General features: G+C 40.5%; 1 protein-coding gene across 1 annotated transcript; it reads left to right on the top strand.

Annotated features, from left to right (window-relative positions):
• The first annotated feature begins 4,387 nt into the window (after window positions 1–4,387).
• LOC138420268 (olfactory receptor 4D10-like) lies at window positions 4,388–5,365 on the top strand. The gene has a single exon (XM_069553371.1). The coding sequence runs from the start codon at window positions 4,388–4,390 to the stop codon at window positions 5,363–5,365; it is 978 nt and encodes a 325-aa protein (XP_069409472.1).
• The last annotated feature ends 9,824 nt before the right edge of the window (window positions 5,366–15,189 follow it).

The raw sequence follows: 15,189 nt of genomic DNA on the forward strand, positions 1-15,189 counted from the left end.
ACAGGTATATGACAAGGTGCTCAACATCACAAAACATCAGGGAAATGCAAATCAAACTCACAATGAGATATTACTCAACATCTGGAGTAGCTTGCCATTTCCTTCTCCGAGGGATCTTCCCAATCGAGGGGTCAAACCCAGGTCTCTGGGTTACAGGCAGATTCTTTACCACTGAGCCACCAGGGAGCCCCTCTATTAGAATAGCTATAGTCAAAAAGACACGAGGTAAGTGTCAGCAAGGACACGGAGAAGAGGAAACCCTTGTACACTCTTGGTGGGAATATAAATCGGTACAGCCACTTTGAAAACCAATATAGAGGTTTCTCAAGAAATTGAAAGTAGAACTACAAATGATCTAGCAATTCCACCTCTGGGTATATATCCAAAGGAAATGAAATCAGCCTCTAGAAGAAGTATAAGAACTGCCACAGTCATTGTAGCTTATTCATAATACCCAAGCTATAAAGACAATCTAAGTGTCCCTCGGTGAATGGATGGACAAAGATGTGGATAAATATGTATAATATGCATAATATAAAAAATATAAATATGCAGTAATATACAGTTAAATATATATTTATAATTATATTGTTAGAGATATATTATTATATACTATACTTATATTATAATTAAATATATTATATATAATTACTAATATATATACTATACTATTATACTATATACTATTATACTATTATATACTAGTAGTATATACTATATACTATACTAATATAATATACTATATATTATGTTATAATAATATTATAGTATATAATATAGTATAATTATATAATAGTATATACTATTATATAAGGTATAATATAGTATAATATAGTATATAATAGTATAATTATACTATATTATACCTTATAATACCTTATTATAGATTATAATATATTGTCATATATTACAATATATATTATACATAATCATATATAATTATATAATAGTATATAATAGTATAATTATACTATATTATACCTTATAATACCTTATTATATATTATAATATATTGTCATATATTACAATATATATTATACATAATCATATATTATTATATATTATATGTAATAGTATTATATGATTAAGATCATATAATTATAATATAATATATATTTAATGTATATATATGAAGTTTTTTATGTTTATATAGGTATATACATATTATATGTAATATATGTATACAATATGTATATTGTGTATAATATGTATATTATATTATATATAAATATATATGTATATATGTATGTAATATATATTATATTATATGTATATATGTATGTATACATATATACATTATATGTATACATATATTATATATTTTTATATATGTATAAATAATACATATATATTATTATTATTATTTACTGACTGAGCCACCAGGGCATAAGTCAATTATATTTCTACAAAGGTGGGGAAAATACTCATCTCAAACACACAAGTATACATATAGTTTTTATCATATAGACTAGTTTAATATACTAAAACAAAATTGAAGGCAGGTATATTGAAACCCATCAGCATTCTGGACGCAAAGCATGTTCTATATGAAATGAAATTGTTTAATAAATTGGATTGTTATTAAACTACCATAATTGTGTGGACGACTTTGCAATGTCCTTATCTTGCTGTGTGGAAACGGAGAGTTCTTGTGGGTACACTGTTGGAAACCAAGAGCGCCGTGTGGTCCCCAAACATCACCTCAGTCACGTTTCTCTCTGTGAGGAGACCCATGAGACTACGAGCACCCTGTGTAGACGAACAGCAAAGGACCTGAGGTCCAGTTTTCTTTCTCTGGCTTTCGGCAATGGAATTAAATCTCACTTTCTATGGTGTCCTCTGAGCCTAACACCCCAGCAACTGGACCTTTAAGCCTGTCATGTGTTAAGAAACTTCTGACTGAGCTGTGGACAAAGGCATAGATTTCACCTACTGCCTCTGAATAATCTGGACACCAATTAAAATGTGCCCATGCGTATGTGTGTGAGTTTGTGTGTGTACCCTGGCGATTTTTAATAGCTCCCACTGAGAATTCATCACCAAGAGCACGCTCAGGCACTTGACTCCCTTCCTTGTCCAATAATATTCCCTTTCCAGTTCTTATATGAGGCCAGGCGTTGAGGGAGTTGCGCATAAGGCACGGTGAAAGAGCCTTGAAGATGTGAATCTTTGAATCTGCCCTTTCTCTCCTGAAAGGGGAGAAGAGACACTAAGATATTTAGTCTCCAAAGGGCTTTACCTTCAGAAACAAAATTTCCAGGAATTAATGTCACCAGCATTTTGTTCTGCGCTTGACCCAATGGCATACACTTCAGACTTGGAGTTTCAGGATCAAAGGAATTAGGTAAAAACATTTAACTTCTAGCTAAGGTTAAAGATTATGCATAGAGAAATTGAGATGTCATTACTGACTTTGTAAAAATAGTTCGATGTTAATACTTCTCAGTTCTATGAAATATCTCAGAGCTAAGATGGTCTTCTCAGTGACAAAGATGGCAAAGGTGGGTGTTTACCATCGGAAAGAAGGGTGTTATGTTAAGAGGAATACAGAAATGTGATCCATTCAGTGTGATTTTCAGAGCCCCATTCTGCCAGCAGCTTATCTTCAAACAGACTTTATCAAACATTTTTGTTATACAAAACTAGTATGTGTATATATATATGTGTGTGCTCTTCCATCCATGGGATTTTCCAGGCAACAGTACTGGAGTGGGTTGCCATTGCCTTCTCCTGTGTTTAATATATATCATTCTAATGATACCAGTGTCTCTCCCCACTGTGATCCCCTGCTCTTTATCCTTGACTCACAGAAGGAAAGAGGCAATGGGGAGCTTGCCTGATACAGTCTGAACCATGTCTCAGAACTGGGCCACTGTCCTTATTGTCTCCCTCAGATTCAAACAAGAATCACATCAGTTATACAAGATGAATATGTTCCGGAGATTTGCTGTGCACGACTGTGGCCACGGTTAACAATAACTAAGTCTGCATTTGAAACTTTTGATAAGAGGGTAGCTCTCATGTTTGTGTTTTGACCACAATAAGAAATATTAAAACATCCTTTGAGGTTTGGATTTACACATTGTTTCAGCCTGGAGTACTGCAGTTCATGCGGTCACAAAGAGTCGGACACAAGTGAGCAACTGAACATCGCTTCAGTCTGTTCTCTGACAGCGAATATAAAATATTTTAAAACAATTATTAAGTGAATTGTCTCATCAGTATAATCACAGTGACAAGTTACCTACGCAAAGTAATACACTGTAGTTTTAAGAAATTCTGTATAAAACGGCCTAGTCAAAGGAAACCGACCCATACACAGCAACACTGTAATCAGAAACAGGCGATGTCTCTTGTTTTAGCAAGTCAACAATATTTAGGGAATTCCCTGGTGACAGATGGTAAAGTATCTGCCTGCAATGCGGGAGACCTGGGTTCAATCCCTGGGTCAGGAAGACCCCCTGGAGGAGGGCATGGCACCCCACTCCAGTATTCTTGCCTGGGGAATCCTCATGGACAGAGGAGCCTGGTGGGCTACAGTCCATGGGGTCGCAAAGAGTCAGTCACGACTGAGTTACTAAGCACAACAGAACATTTACTAAAAACATGTTAAACTTGTAGACTATCGGTTCACAATGCCTGGAACTGTGTCTTCTCTTTTAATACAAAGATATGGTTTGAATATGAAAAATGCTTCAGACAGCTCCTGACACCAGTGGAGAATGAACTTATGACTGCCAGTGGGGAAGAAAGGCAGGAAGAGATAGTTGGGGAGTTTGCGATGGACATGTACACTCTGCTGTATTTGAAATGGATAACCAACAAAGCCCTACTGTACCGCACAGGAACTGAGTCACCTGGTGCCCTAGACGGGAGGTGCGTTTAGGGGAGAGTGGAAACGTGTGTATGTATGGGTAAGTTCTTTTGCTGTCCACCTGAAATGACCACGATGTTGTTAACTGGCTATATGCCAATATAAAATAAAAAGCTTTTTAAAAAGCAAAAAACAAAAACATGATACAAATAAAAAAGAGAACATCTAATGAAAAATTAATTGGTGTGAAATTTAAAATGATAACAATATGTTAAAACAAAAGCATATTAAATAAAATTGGGTGTAAATTAAAAGTCCCTACTTAACACAAATGCTTTTTCTTTTCAAAAACAGTTTTATGGGAAAATAATTAACTGAATGACTTCTTATATGATAATTTGATTGAATCACCAAACGGATTGCAATCTTAAAAATTGGACAGTTAGATACATTGCAAACACTGCAGCCACCTGAGGAATACCTGAATTGCATTCACAGAAGAAAATAAAATGAATACCTGAGCACTGCCATACGAAGTAGACTTCAGAATACAGACAAAAAGAGGATGCGTCCATGGAGCTGGGAAACGGCACACGGGTGAAAGAATTTATTTTCCTCGGCCTGACCCAGAATCAAGAACTGAGCGTGGTCCTGTTTCTCTTCCTCCTTTTCGTGTACGTCACCACTCTGCTGGGAAACCTCCTCATCATGGTCACGGTGACCTGGGACTCTCGCCTTCACACCCCCATGTACTTTTTGCTCCAGAATTTATCTGTTGCCGACATCTGCTTCTCCTCCATCACAGCCCCCAAGGTCCTGGTGGACCTTCTGGCCCAGAGAAAGGTCATCTCCTTCAATGGCTGCTTCACCCAGATGTTTTTCTTTCATCTTATTGGAGGGGTGGATGTATTTTCTTTGTCACTGATGGCGCTGGATCGGTATGTGGCCATCTCCAAGCCCCTGCACTACGTGACCATCATGAGTCGGGGGCGGTGCATTGGGTTGATAGTGGCCTCCTGGGTGGGGGGCTTCATCCACTCCATCGTGCAGATCTCCCTGCTGCTCCCCCTCCCCTTCTGTGGACCCAACATCCTGGACACTTTCTACTGTGACGTCCCCCAGGTGCTCACACTCGCCTGCACAGACACCTCCTCTCTGGAGCTCCTGATGATTTCCAACAGCGGACTGCTCACCACCCTGTGGTTCATCTTCCTCCTTGTATCATACATGGTCATATTATTACTAATAAGGTCTCAGGCCGGGGAGGGCAGGGGGAAAGCCATCTCCACCTGCACCGCCCACATCACGGTGGTCACCCTTCACTTTGTGCCCTGCATCTACGTCTACGCCCGGCCCTTCTCCGCCCTCCCCATGGACAGAGCTGTCTCCATCAACCTCACTGTCATCATTCCTGTCCTGAACTCCCTGATCTACACCCTGAGGAACCAGGAGATGAAGACAGTCATGAAAAGACTAAGGAGAAGATTCATGCTGTTTGAAAAGGGACAGTCTCCTTATAGGCAGTGGGCCAAGATGCAAGTACACAGCTGAAGTATGTGTTTAAATATTAGCTGTCATATTCACTTTCCTGCATTGGAGAAGGAAACAGCAACCCACTCCAGTGTTCTTGCCTGGAGAATCCCAGGGACGGGGGAGCCTGGTGGGCTGCCATCTGTGGAGTCACACAGAGTCGGACACGACTGAAGCGACTTAGCTGCAGCTGCAGCAGCGGCTGTCATATACTGGGGCTCAACAGAACATATACAATCCACTATACCAGGATGCACAGATACGAAGGACCAGTGACCCAGCACATCAGTATCGAACAGGAACATCAGCAGGAATCTAGATACACAGAAGAGCATATCCCAGGAGTGTGGTTGACAGCAAGCCAGGCACAAGTGTGAACTGAAATGGAAGTGCGGGTGCCGGGAAGCGGGTGAAGGACAGCCCTGCAAGGTCCAGGCAGGGAGAAGGCCACGGGGAGCCTTGTCTCAACATAGCAGGGATCCAGCAGCTGGGCCTGGCTCAACAATACTTAGGCTATAACTGTTCCCTAATCCCTGGGTCAGGAAGATCCCCTGGAGAAGGAAATGGCCACCCACTCCAGTATTATTGCCTGGGAAATCTCATGGACAGAGGAGCCTGGCGAGCTACAGTCCATAGGGTCCCTAAAGGGTAGGACATGACTTAGCGACTAAGCAGCAACAGGTACCAAACACTGTAAATCTTCTCCATCATTTCTGTTTTGTCGGCCACTTCAGGCCTTCTTTTTAGTCAGTTCATCTGTAAAATACACCAGCAGAGCCCACCACAATCATTCGGTATATGCAAAGAGTCTCAGTTTTTAAGCATTTCCATCGCTTTTCACTTCTCATGACTTTGTCAGACTTGGATGTGACCTGGGTTTTATACCGTTTGATTCTGTAAAGTCCCCATATGTAACTATAGCCATGGCGAGCATCTGCAGCTACCCGCCCTGCTGTTCATGTCACTTTCTCAGGCGTAAACTAGTTCAACTGGTGGAAAAGAGAAAAAGCCACACCACGCCAACAAGTACGTTTATTTTTCCCTATGTGTACTTCTTCACCATTCCCCTTAGCACTGTGGATTTTGTTTCTTTCTAACATTTTTATTGAAATATAGTTGATTTACGACACTCTGTTAGTATCTGCTGTAGAGGAAAGTGATCAGTTACACATATACATGTATGCACCCTTTCGTAGATTCTGTTCCTACATCGGTCATTACAGCATATTGAAGAGCCTCCTGTGCTTTTCAGTGGGATTTTTATTAGTTATCTATTCTATATATATATGTTATCTGTCCTATATATATAGATATTCTGTGTATATCTATATTCTACAGATAAAATATATCTATTCTGTATATACATATCTATTCTATATATAGCATATGTCAAGTCCAGTCTTCCAATTTTTCCCTCCCCACGTTTGCTTTCTTTTTTTTATTAATTTTTATTTTTACTTTATTTTGCTTTATAATACTGTATTAGTTTTGCCATACATTGACATGAATCAGCCACGGGTGTACATAAGTTCCCAATCCTGAATCCCCTTCCCACCTCCCACCCCATATCATCTCTCTGGATCATCCCTGTGCACCAGCCTCAAGCATCCTATATCCTGTAACAAACATAGACTGGCGATTCATTTCTTACCTGATAGTATACATGTTTCAATGCCATTCTCCCAAATCATCCCACCCTCTCCCTCTCCCACAGAGTCCAAAAGACTGCTCTATACATCTGTGTCTCTTTTGCTGTCTCGCATACAGGGTCATCATTACCATCTTTCTAAATTCCATATATATGTGTTAGTATACTGTATTGGTATTTTTCTTTCTGGCTTACTTCACTCTGTATAATCAGCTCCAGTTTCATCTACCTCATTAGAACCGATCCAAATGTATTCTTTTTAATGATTGAATAATAACCCATAGTGTATATGTACCACAGCTTTCTTGTCCATTCATCTGCTGATGGACATCTAGGTTGTTTCCATGTCCTGGCTATTATAAACAGTGCTGCGATGAACATTGGGGTACACATGTCTCTTTCAATTCTGGTTTCCTCAGTGTGTATGCCCAGAAGTGGGATTGCTGGGTTATAAGGCAGTTCTATTTGCAATTTTTTAAGGAATCTCCACACTGTTCTCCATAGTGGCTGTACTAGTTTACATTACCACCAACAGTGTAAGAGGGTTTCCTTTTCTCCACACCCTCTCCAGCATGTATTGCTTGTAGACATTTGGATCGCTGCCATTCTGACTGGTGTGAAATGGTACCTCATTGTGGTCTTGATTTGCATTTCTCTGATAATGAGTGATGTTGAGCATCTTTTCATGTGTTTGTTAGCCATCCGTATGTCTTCTTTGGAGAAATGTCTATTTAGTTCTTTGGCCCATTTTTTGATTGGGTCGTTTATTTTTCTGGAATTGAGCTGCATAAGTTGCTTGCATATTTTTGAGATTAGTTGTTTGTCAGTTGCTTCATTTGCTTTTTTTTTTCTCCCATTCAGAAGGCTGTCTTTTCACCTTTCTTATAGTTTTCTTTGTTGTGCAGAAGCTTTTAATTTTAATTAGGTCCCATTTGTTTATTTTTGCTTTTATTTCCAGTATTCTGGGAGATGGATCATAGAGGATCCTGCTGTGATTTATGTCAGAGGGTGTTTTGCCTATGTTCTCCTCTAGGAGTTTTACAGTTTCTGGTCTTACGCTTAGATCTTTAATCCATTTTGAGTTTATTTTTATGTATGGTGTTAGAAAGTGTTCTAGTTTCATTCTTTTGCAAGTGGTTGACCAGTTTTCCCAGCACCACTTGTTAAAGAGATTGTCTTTAATCCATTGTATATTCTTGCCTCCTTTGTCGAAGATAAGGTGTCCATAGGTGTGTGAATTTGTCTCCGGGCTTTCTATTTTGTTCCATTGATCTATATTTCTGTCTTTGTGCCAGTACCATACTGTCTTGATGACTGTGGGTTTGTAGTAGAGCCTGAAGTCAGGCAGGTTGATTCCTCCAGTTCCATTCTTCTTTCTCAAGATTGCTTTGGCTACTCGAGGTTTTTTGTATTTCCATACAAATTTTGAAATTATTTGTTCTAGCTCTGTGAAAAATACCACTGGTAGCTTGATAGGGATTGCATTGAATCTATAGATTGCTTTGGGTAGTATACTAATCTACACTATATTGATTCTTCTGATCCATGAACATGGTATATTTCTCCATCTATTAGTGTCCTCTTTGAGTTCTTTCATCAATGTTTTATACTTTTCTATATATAGGTCTTTAGTTTCTTTCAGTTCAGTTCAGTCACTCAGTAATGTCCGACTCTTTGCAACCCCATGAATCACAGCACGCCAGGCCTCCCTGTCCATCACCAACTCCCGGAGTTCACTCAGACTCACGTCCATCGAGTCTGTGATGTCATCCAGCCATCTCATCCTCAGTCGTCCCCTTCTCCTCCTGCCCCCAATCTCTCCCAGCATCAGAGCCTTTTCCAGTGAGTCAACTCTTCGCATGAGGTGGCCAAAGTACTGGAGTTTCAGCTTTAGCATCATTCCTTCCAAAGAAATCCCAGGGCTGATCTCCTTCAGAATGGACTGGTTGGATCTCCTTGCAGTCCAAGGGACTCTCAAGAGTCTTCTCCAACACCACAGTTCAAAAGCATCAATTCTTCGGCACTCAGCCTTCTTCACAGTCCAACTTTCACATCCATACATGACCACAGGAAAAAACCATAGCCTTGACTGATGGACCTTAGTCGGCAAAGTAATGTCTCTGCTTTTGAATATACTATCTAGGCTGGTCATAACTTTTCTTCCAAGGAGTGTCTTTTAATTTCATGGCTGAAGTTACCATCTGCAGTGATTTTGGAGCCCCAAAAAACAAAGTCTGACACTGTTTCTACTGTTTCCCCATCTATTTCCCTTGAAGTGATGGGACCAGATGCCATGATCTTCGTTTTCTGAATGTTGAGCTTTAAGCCAACTTTTTCACTCTCCTCTTTCACCTTCATCAAGAGGCTTTTTAGTTCCTCTTCACTTTCTGCCATAAGGGTAGTGTCATCTGCATATCTGAGGTTATTGATATTTCTCCCAGCAATCTTGATTTCAGCTTATGTTTCTTCCAGTCCAGCATTTCTCATGATGTACTCTGCGTATAAGTTAAATAAGCAGGGTGACAATATACAGCCTTGACGTACTGCTTTTCCTATTTGGAACCAGTCTGTTGTTTCATGTCCAGTTCTAACTGTTGCTTCCTGACCTGCATACAGATTTCTCAAGAGGCAGGTCAGGTGGTCTGATATTCCCATCTCTTTCAGAATTTTCCACAGTTTCTTGTGATCCACACAGTCAAAGGCTTTGGCATAGTCAATAAAGCAGAAATAGATATTTTTCTGGAACTCTCTTGCTTTTTTGATGAACAAGCAGATGTTGGCAATTTGATCTCTGGTTCCTCTGCCTATTCTAAAACCAGCCTGAACATCAGGGAGTTTACAGTTCACGTATTGCTGAAGCCTGGCTTGGAGAATTTTGAGCATTACTTTACTAGCATGTGAGATGAGTGCAATTGTGTGGTAGTTTGAGCATTCTTTTCATTGCCTTTCTTTGGTATTGGAATGAAAACTGACCTTTTCCAGTCCTGTGGCCACTGCTGAGTTTGCAAACTTGCTGGCATATTGAGTGCAGTACTTTCCCAGAAACATCCTTCAGGATTTGAAACAGCTCAACTGGAATTCCATCACCTCCACTAGCTTTGTTCATAGTGATGCTTTCTAAGGCCCACTTGACTTCACATTCTAAGATGTCTGGCTCTAGATGAGTGATCACATCATCATGATTATCTGGGTCGCGAAGATCTTTAATTTCTTTAGGTAGATATATTCCTAAGTATTCCTAAGTATTGCCATGAACTTTCCTCTTAGCACTGCTTTTATAGTGTCCCACAGGTTTTGGGTTGTTGTGTTTTCATTTTCATTAGTTTCTATGCATATTTTGATTTCTTTTTTGATTTCTTCTATGATTTGTTGGTTATTCAGAAGCATGTTGTTCAGCCTCCATATGTTGGAATTTTTAATAGTTTGTCTCCTGTAGTTGAGATCTAATCTTAATGCATTATGGTCAGAAAAGATGCTTGGAATGATTTCGATTTTTTTTGAATTTATCAAGGTTAGATTTATGGCCCAGGATGTGATCTATCCTGGAGAAGGTTCCATGAGCACTTGAGAAAAAGGTGAAATTCATTGTTTTGGGGTGAAATGTCCTATAGATATCAATTAGGTCTAACTGGTCTAATGTATCATTTAAAGTTTGCGTTTCTTTGTTGATTTTCTGTTTAGTTGATCTGTCCATAGGTGTGAGTGGGGTATTAAAGTCTCCCGCTATTATTGTGTTATTGTTAATTTCCCCTTTCATACTTGTTAGCATTTGTCTTACATATTTCGGTGCTCCTATGTTGGGTGCATATATATTTATAATTGTTATATCTTCTTGGATTAATCCTTTGATCATTATGTAGTGGCCTTCTTTGTCTCTTTTCACAGCCTTTGTTTTAAAGTCTATTTTATCGGATATAAGTATAGCTATTCCTGCTTTCTTTTGGTCTCTATTTGCATGGTATATCTTTTTCCAGCCCTTCACTTTCCGTCTGTATGTGTCCCTTGTTTTGAGGTGGGTCTCTTGTAGCCAGCATATATAGGGGTCTTGTTTTTGTATCCATTTGGCCAGTCTTTGCCTTTTGGTTGGGGCACTCAACCCATTTACGTTTAAGGTAATTATTGATAAGTATGATCCCATTGCCATTTACTTTATTGTTTTGGGTTCGGGTTTATACACCCTTTTTGTGTTTCCTGTCTAGAGAAGACCCTTTAGCATTTGTTGGAGAGCTGGTTTGGTGGTGCTGAATTCTCTCAGCTTTTGCTTGTCTGTAAAGCTTTTGATTTCTCCTTCATATTTGAATGAGATCCTTGCTAGGTACAGTAATCTGGGCTGTAGGTTATTTTCTTTCATCACTTTAAGTATGTTCTGCCATTCCCTCCTGGCCTGAAGCATTTCTATTGAAAGATCAGCTGCTATCCTTATGGGAATCCCCTTGTGGGTTATTTGTTGTTTTTCCCTTGATGCTTTTAATGTTTGTTCTTTGTGTTTGATCTTTGTTAATTTGATTAATATGTGTCTTGGGGTGTTTCGCTTGGGTTTATCTTGTTTGGGACTCTCTGGGTTTCTTGGACTTGGGTGATTATTTCCTTCCCCATTTTAGGGAAGTTTTGAACTGTTATCTCCTCAAGAATTTTCTCATGGTCTTTCTTTTTGTCTTCTTCTTCTGGGACTCCTATAATTCAAATGTTGGAGCATTTCATATTGTCCTGGAGGTCTCTGAGATTGTCCTCATTTCTTTTAATTCATTTTTCTTTTTTCCTATCTGATTCATTTATTTCCACCATTCTATCTTCTATTTCACTAATCCTATCTTCTGCCTCCAATATTCTACAATTTGTTGCCTCCAGAGTGTTTCTGATCTCATTTATTACATTATTCATTATATATTGACTCTTTTTTATTTCTTCTAGGTCCTTGTTAAACCTTTCTTGCATCTTCTCCAGGCTATTTATCTGTGATTCCATTTTGATTTCAAGATTTTGGATCATTTTCACTGTCATTATTCGGAATTCTTTGTCAGGTAGATTCCCTCTCTCTTCCTCTTTTGTTTGGTTTGGTGGGCATTTCTCCTGTTCCTTTACCTGCAGGGTATTCCTCTGTCTCTTCATCTTGGTTATATTGCTGTGTTTGGGGTGGCCTTTCTGTATTCTGGGAATTTGTGGAGTTCTCTCTATTATGGAATTTCCTCGCTGTGAATGGGGTTGTATCAGTGGCTTGTCAAGGTTTCTTGTTTAGGGAAGCTTGTGTCGGAGTTCTGGTGGGTGGAGCTGCATTTCTTCTCTCTGGAGTGCAATGAAGTGTCCAGTAATGAGTTGTGAGATGTCTGTGGTTTTGGAGTAACTTTGAGCTGCGTGAAGGTCAGTGGTGTGTTCCTGTGTTGCTGGAGAATTTGCGTCATATGTCTTGCTCTGGAACTTGTTGGCCCTTGGGTGGTGCTTGGTTTCAGTGTATGTATGGAGGCGTTTGATGAGTTCCTATCAATTAATGTTCCCTGAATTCAGGAGTTCTCTGATGTTCTCAGGCTTTGGACTTAAGCCTCCTGCTTCTGGTTTTCAGTTTTATTTTTACAGTAGCCTCAAGACTTCTCCATCTATACAGCACTGATGATAAAACATCTAGGTTAAAGATGAAAAGTTTCTCCACATTGAGGGACATCCAGAGAGGTTCACTGAGTTACATGGAGAAGAGAAGGAGGGGGTAGTTAGAGGTGACTGGAATGAGATGAGGTGGTGTCAAAAGAGGAGAGAGCAAGCTAGCCAGTAATCACTTCCTTATGTGAGCTCCACAGTCTGGACCACTCAGAGATGTTCACGGAGTTATACAGGGAAGAGGAGAGGGAGGAAGTAGCCAGAGGTGGCCAGGAGGATAAAAAAGGGAAATGAAAAAGAGAGAGACATATCCAGCCAATAACCAGTTCCTTAAGTGTTCTCAACTGTCTGGAACACACAGAGATTCAGAGTTGGGTAGAGAAGAGAAGGGGGAGGGAGGCGGCAGAGACCACCTGGTGGAGAAAAAGGAGAGTCTAAAGGAGGAGAGCGCAGTCAAGCCAGTAATCTCACTCTCAGGTAAAATTGGGTACTGAAGATTGGGTTTTTAAATGTACAAATTGACAACAAATACCAAAAAGCAGATTAAAAATCTAGAGTAGAGGCTGGATTTTCAAAAATACAATATTAAGGAAAAGAAGAAGAAGAAGAAAAACAAAGTCACGAGAATTATTAAGAAACAACAACAACCACCACAATATATATATATGGCGTTTGCTTTAAAAGTAGGATCTTTTTGTTTGAAAAGTAATAGTAGGTTATAAAAATTAAAATTGAAGGAGAAATAGAGGACTTAAAAATTTTAGAAAGTTAAAAAAAAAAGAAGAAGAAAAAATAATCAAACAACATCAACCAAAAAAAGAAAGAAAGAGAATGGTCATAAAAAATAGTAAAGATATATCTGGCCCTTTCTCTGGTGTTGTGGGCAGTGTGGGGTCACTTCCAAGGTGGTTCCCTCTGTTTAGCTTCTCTGTTTGCTGGTCTCTTCGGTGTCTGATTTCCACCCTGTCACGGGGGACGGGGGGGGCAGTGGTGGACACTTTTTTTTTGTTTTAGGCTCACTTGTTCAGCCATGCTGTGGGGAGGGAGGGATGCTGCAAACAACACTGGCGTGTTCTTGCAGTGTCTCAGCCACACTGGGCATGCCCCTGCACACGGCGCACACCACTCAGGCTCTACGTTGCTCCGCCGGGAACCGTCTGAGGCCAGCCCTAGGCTTCATGCACCTCCCAGGTCTAAGCCGCTCAGGCTTGGCTCTCAGGTAGCCCTCAGAGGTGCATATTCGGTTGGGCCTGCGTTTTGTGCCCTTCCCAGGTCCGAGTAGCTCAGGTGTTTGGCAAGTGCAGTCACTGCGACTTATCGCCTTTCCCGTCCCTGCTGTTCAGTTTTCTGGGTGTACCGCTGGCGCCCCTTCTGAGGTGGATGGTGACTGTCCAGAACCCCAAGAAGTGTTAGTTAGCAAAGAAGCCTGCTTGCAGTTTGGTAGGTAAAGTCTCTCCGGGGCTGTGATTGCCCCCTGCCAGCCCTTACAGCTCTGGCTGCCTGTCACCAGAGGGGAATGGTCTGCAGCTGGCTATTTCTGTTCCGTCCTTTGTTCTGTGTGCTGTCCTGGTGGTGTCTTATGTTAGAGCTTTTCATGTGGTAGCTATCCCACAGTCTGGTATGCTAGCCCAAGGTAGTTCGCTCTGGTTACACTAGCAGCATTCCGGCTCAATTCTTAATAAGCACTGCAGCCTGTGCCTCCCTGCCCAGCCCCCACTTGCTAGTGGTGGATGCAGGCGTGTGCGCTGCTTCTCCGCTGGGGGAGTTACTGTTGGGCTCGTAATCTGTTGGTTTTAATTATTTAATTTTTCTTCCCTGTTATGTTTCCCTCTGTGCTTCCAAGGCTCGCCACAGACTCGGCAGTGAGAGTGTTTCCTGGTGTTTGGAAACTTCTCTCTTTTTAAGACTCCCTTCCCGGGCCAGGACTCCCTTCCCAGCACGGAGCTCCCTCCCTACCTCTTTTGTCTCTTTTTTCGTCTTTTATATTTTTCCTACCTGTTTTTGAAGACAATGATCTGCTTTTCTGGGTGCCTGATGTCCTCTGCCAGCATTCAGAAGTTGTTTTGTAGGATTTACTCAGCGTTGAAATGTTCTTTTGATGAATTTGTGGGGGAGAAAGTGGTCTCCCTGTCCTATTCCTCTGCCATCTTAGGACCGCCCCCACAAGCTTGCTTTCTACATCTGTGACTCAACTTCTAGTTTGTAAATACGTTGATTTGTACCATTTCTTTTGATTTCACATATAAGCAATAGATGGGGAAACAGGGAAACAGTGTCAGACTTTATTTGGGGGGGCTCCAAAATCACTGCAGATGGTGATTGCAGCCATGAAATTAAAAGACTCTTGCTCCTTGGAAGGAAAGCTATGACCAACCTAGGCAGCATATTAAAAAGCAGAGACATTACTTTGCTAACAAAGGTCCATCTAGTCAAGGCTATGGTTTTTCCAGTGGTCATGTATGGATGTGAGAGTTGGACTATAAAGAAAGCTGAGTGCTGAAGAATTGATGCTTTTGAACTGTATGTTGGAGAAGAGTCTTGAGAGTCCCTTGGACTGCAAGGAGATCCAACCAGTCCATCCTAAAGGAGATCGGTCCTGAGTGTTCTT

The sequence above is a fragment of the Ovis canadensis genome, chromosome 15 (assembly GCF_042477335.2).
Source record: "Ovis canadensis isolate MfBH-ARS-UI-01 breed Bighorn chromosome 15, ARS-UI_OviCan_v2, whole genome shotgun sequence".
NCBI classification, from domain to species: Eukaryota; Metazoa; Chordata; class Mammalia; order Artiodactyla; family Bovidae; genus Ovis; species Ovis canadensis.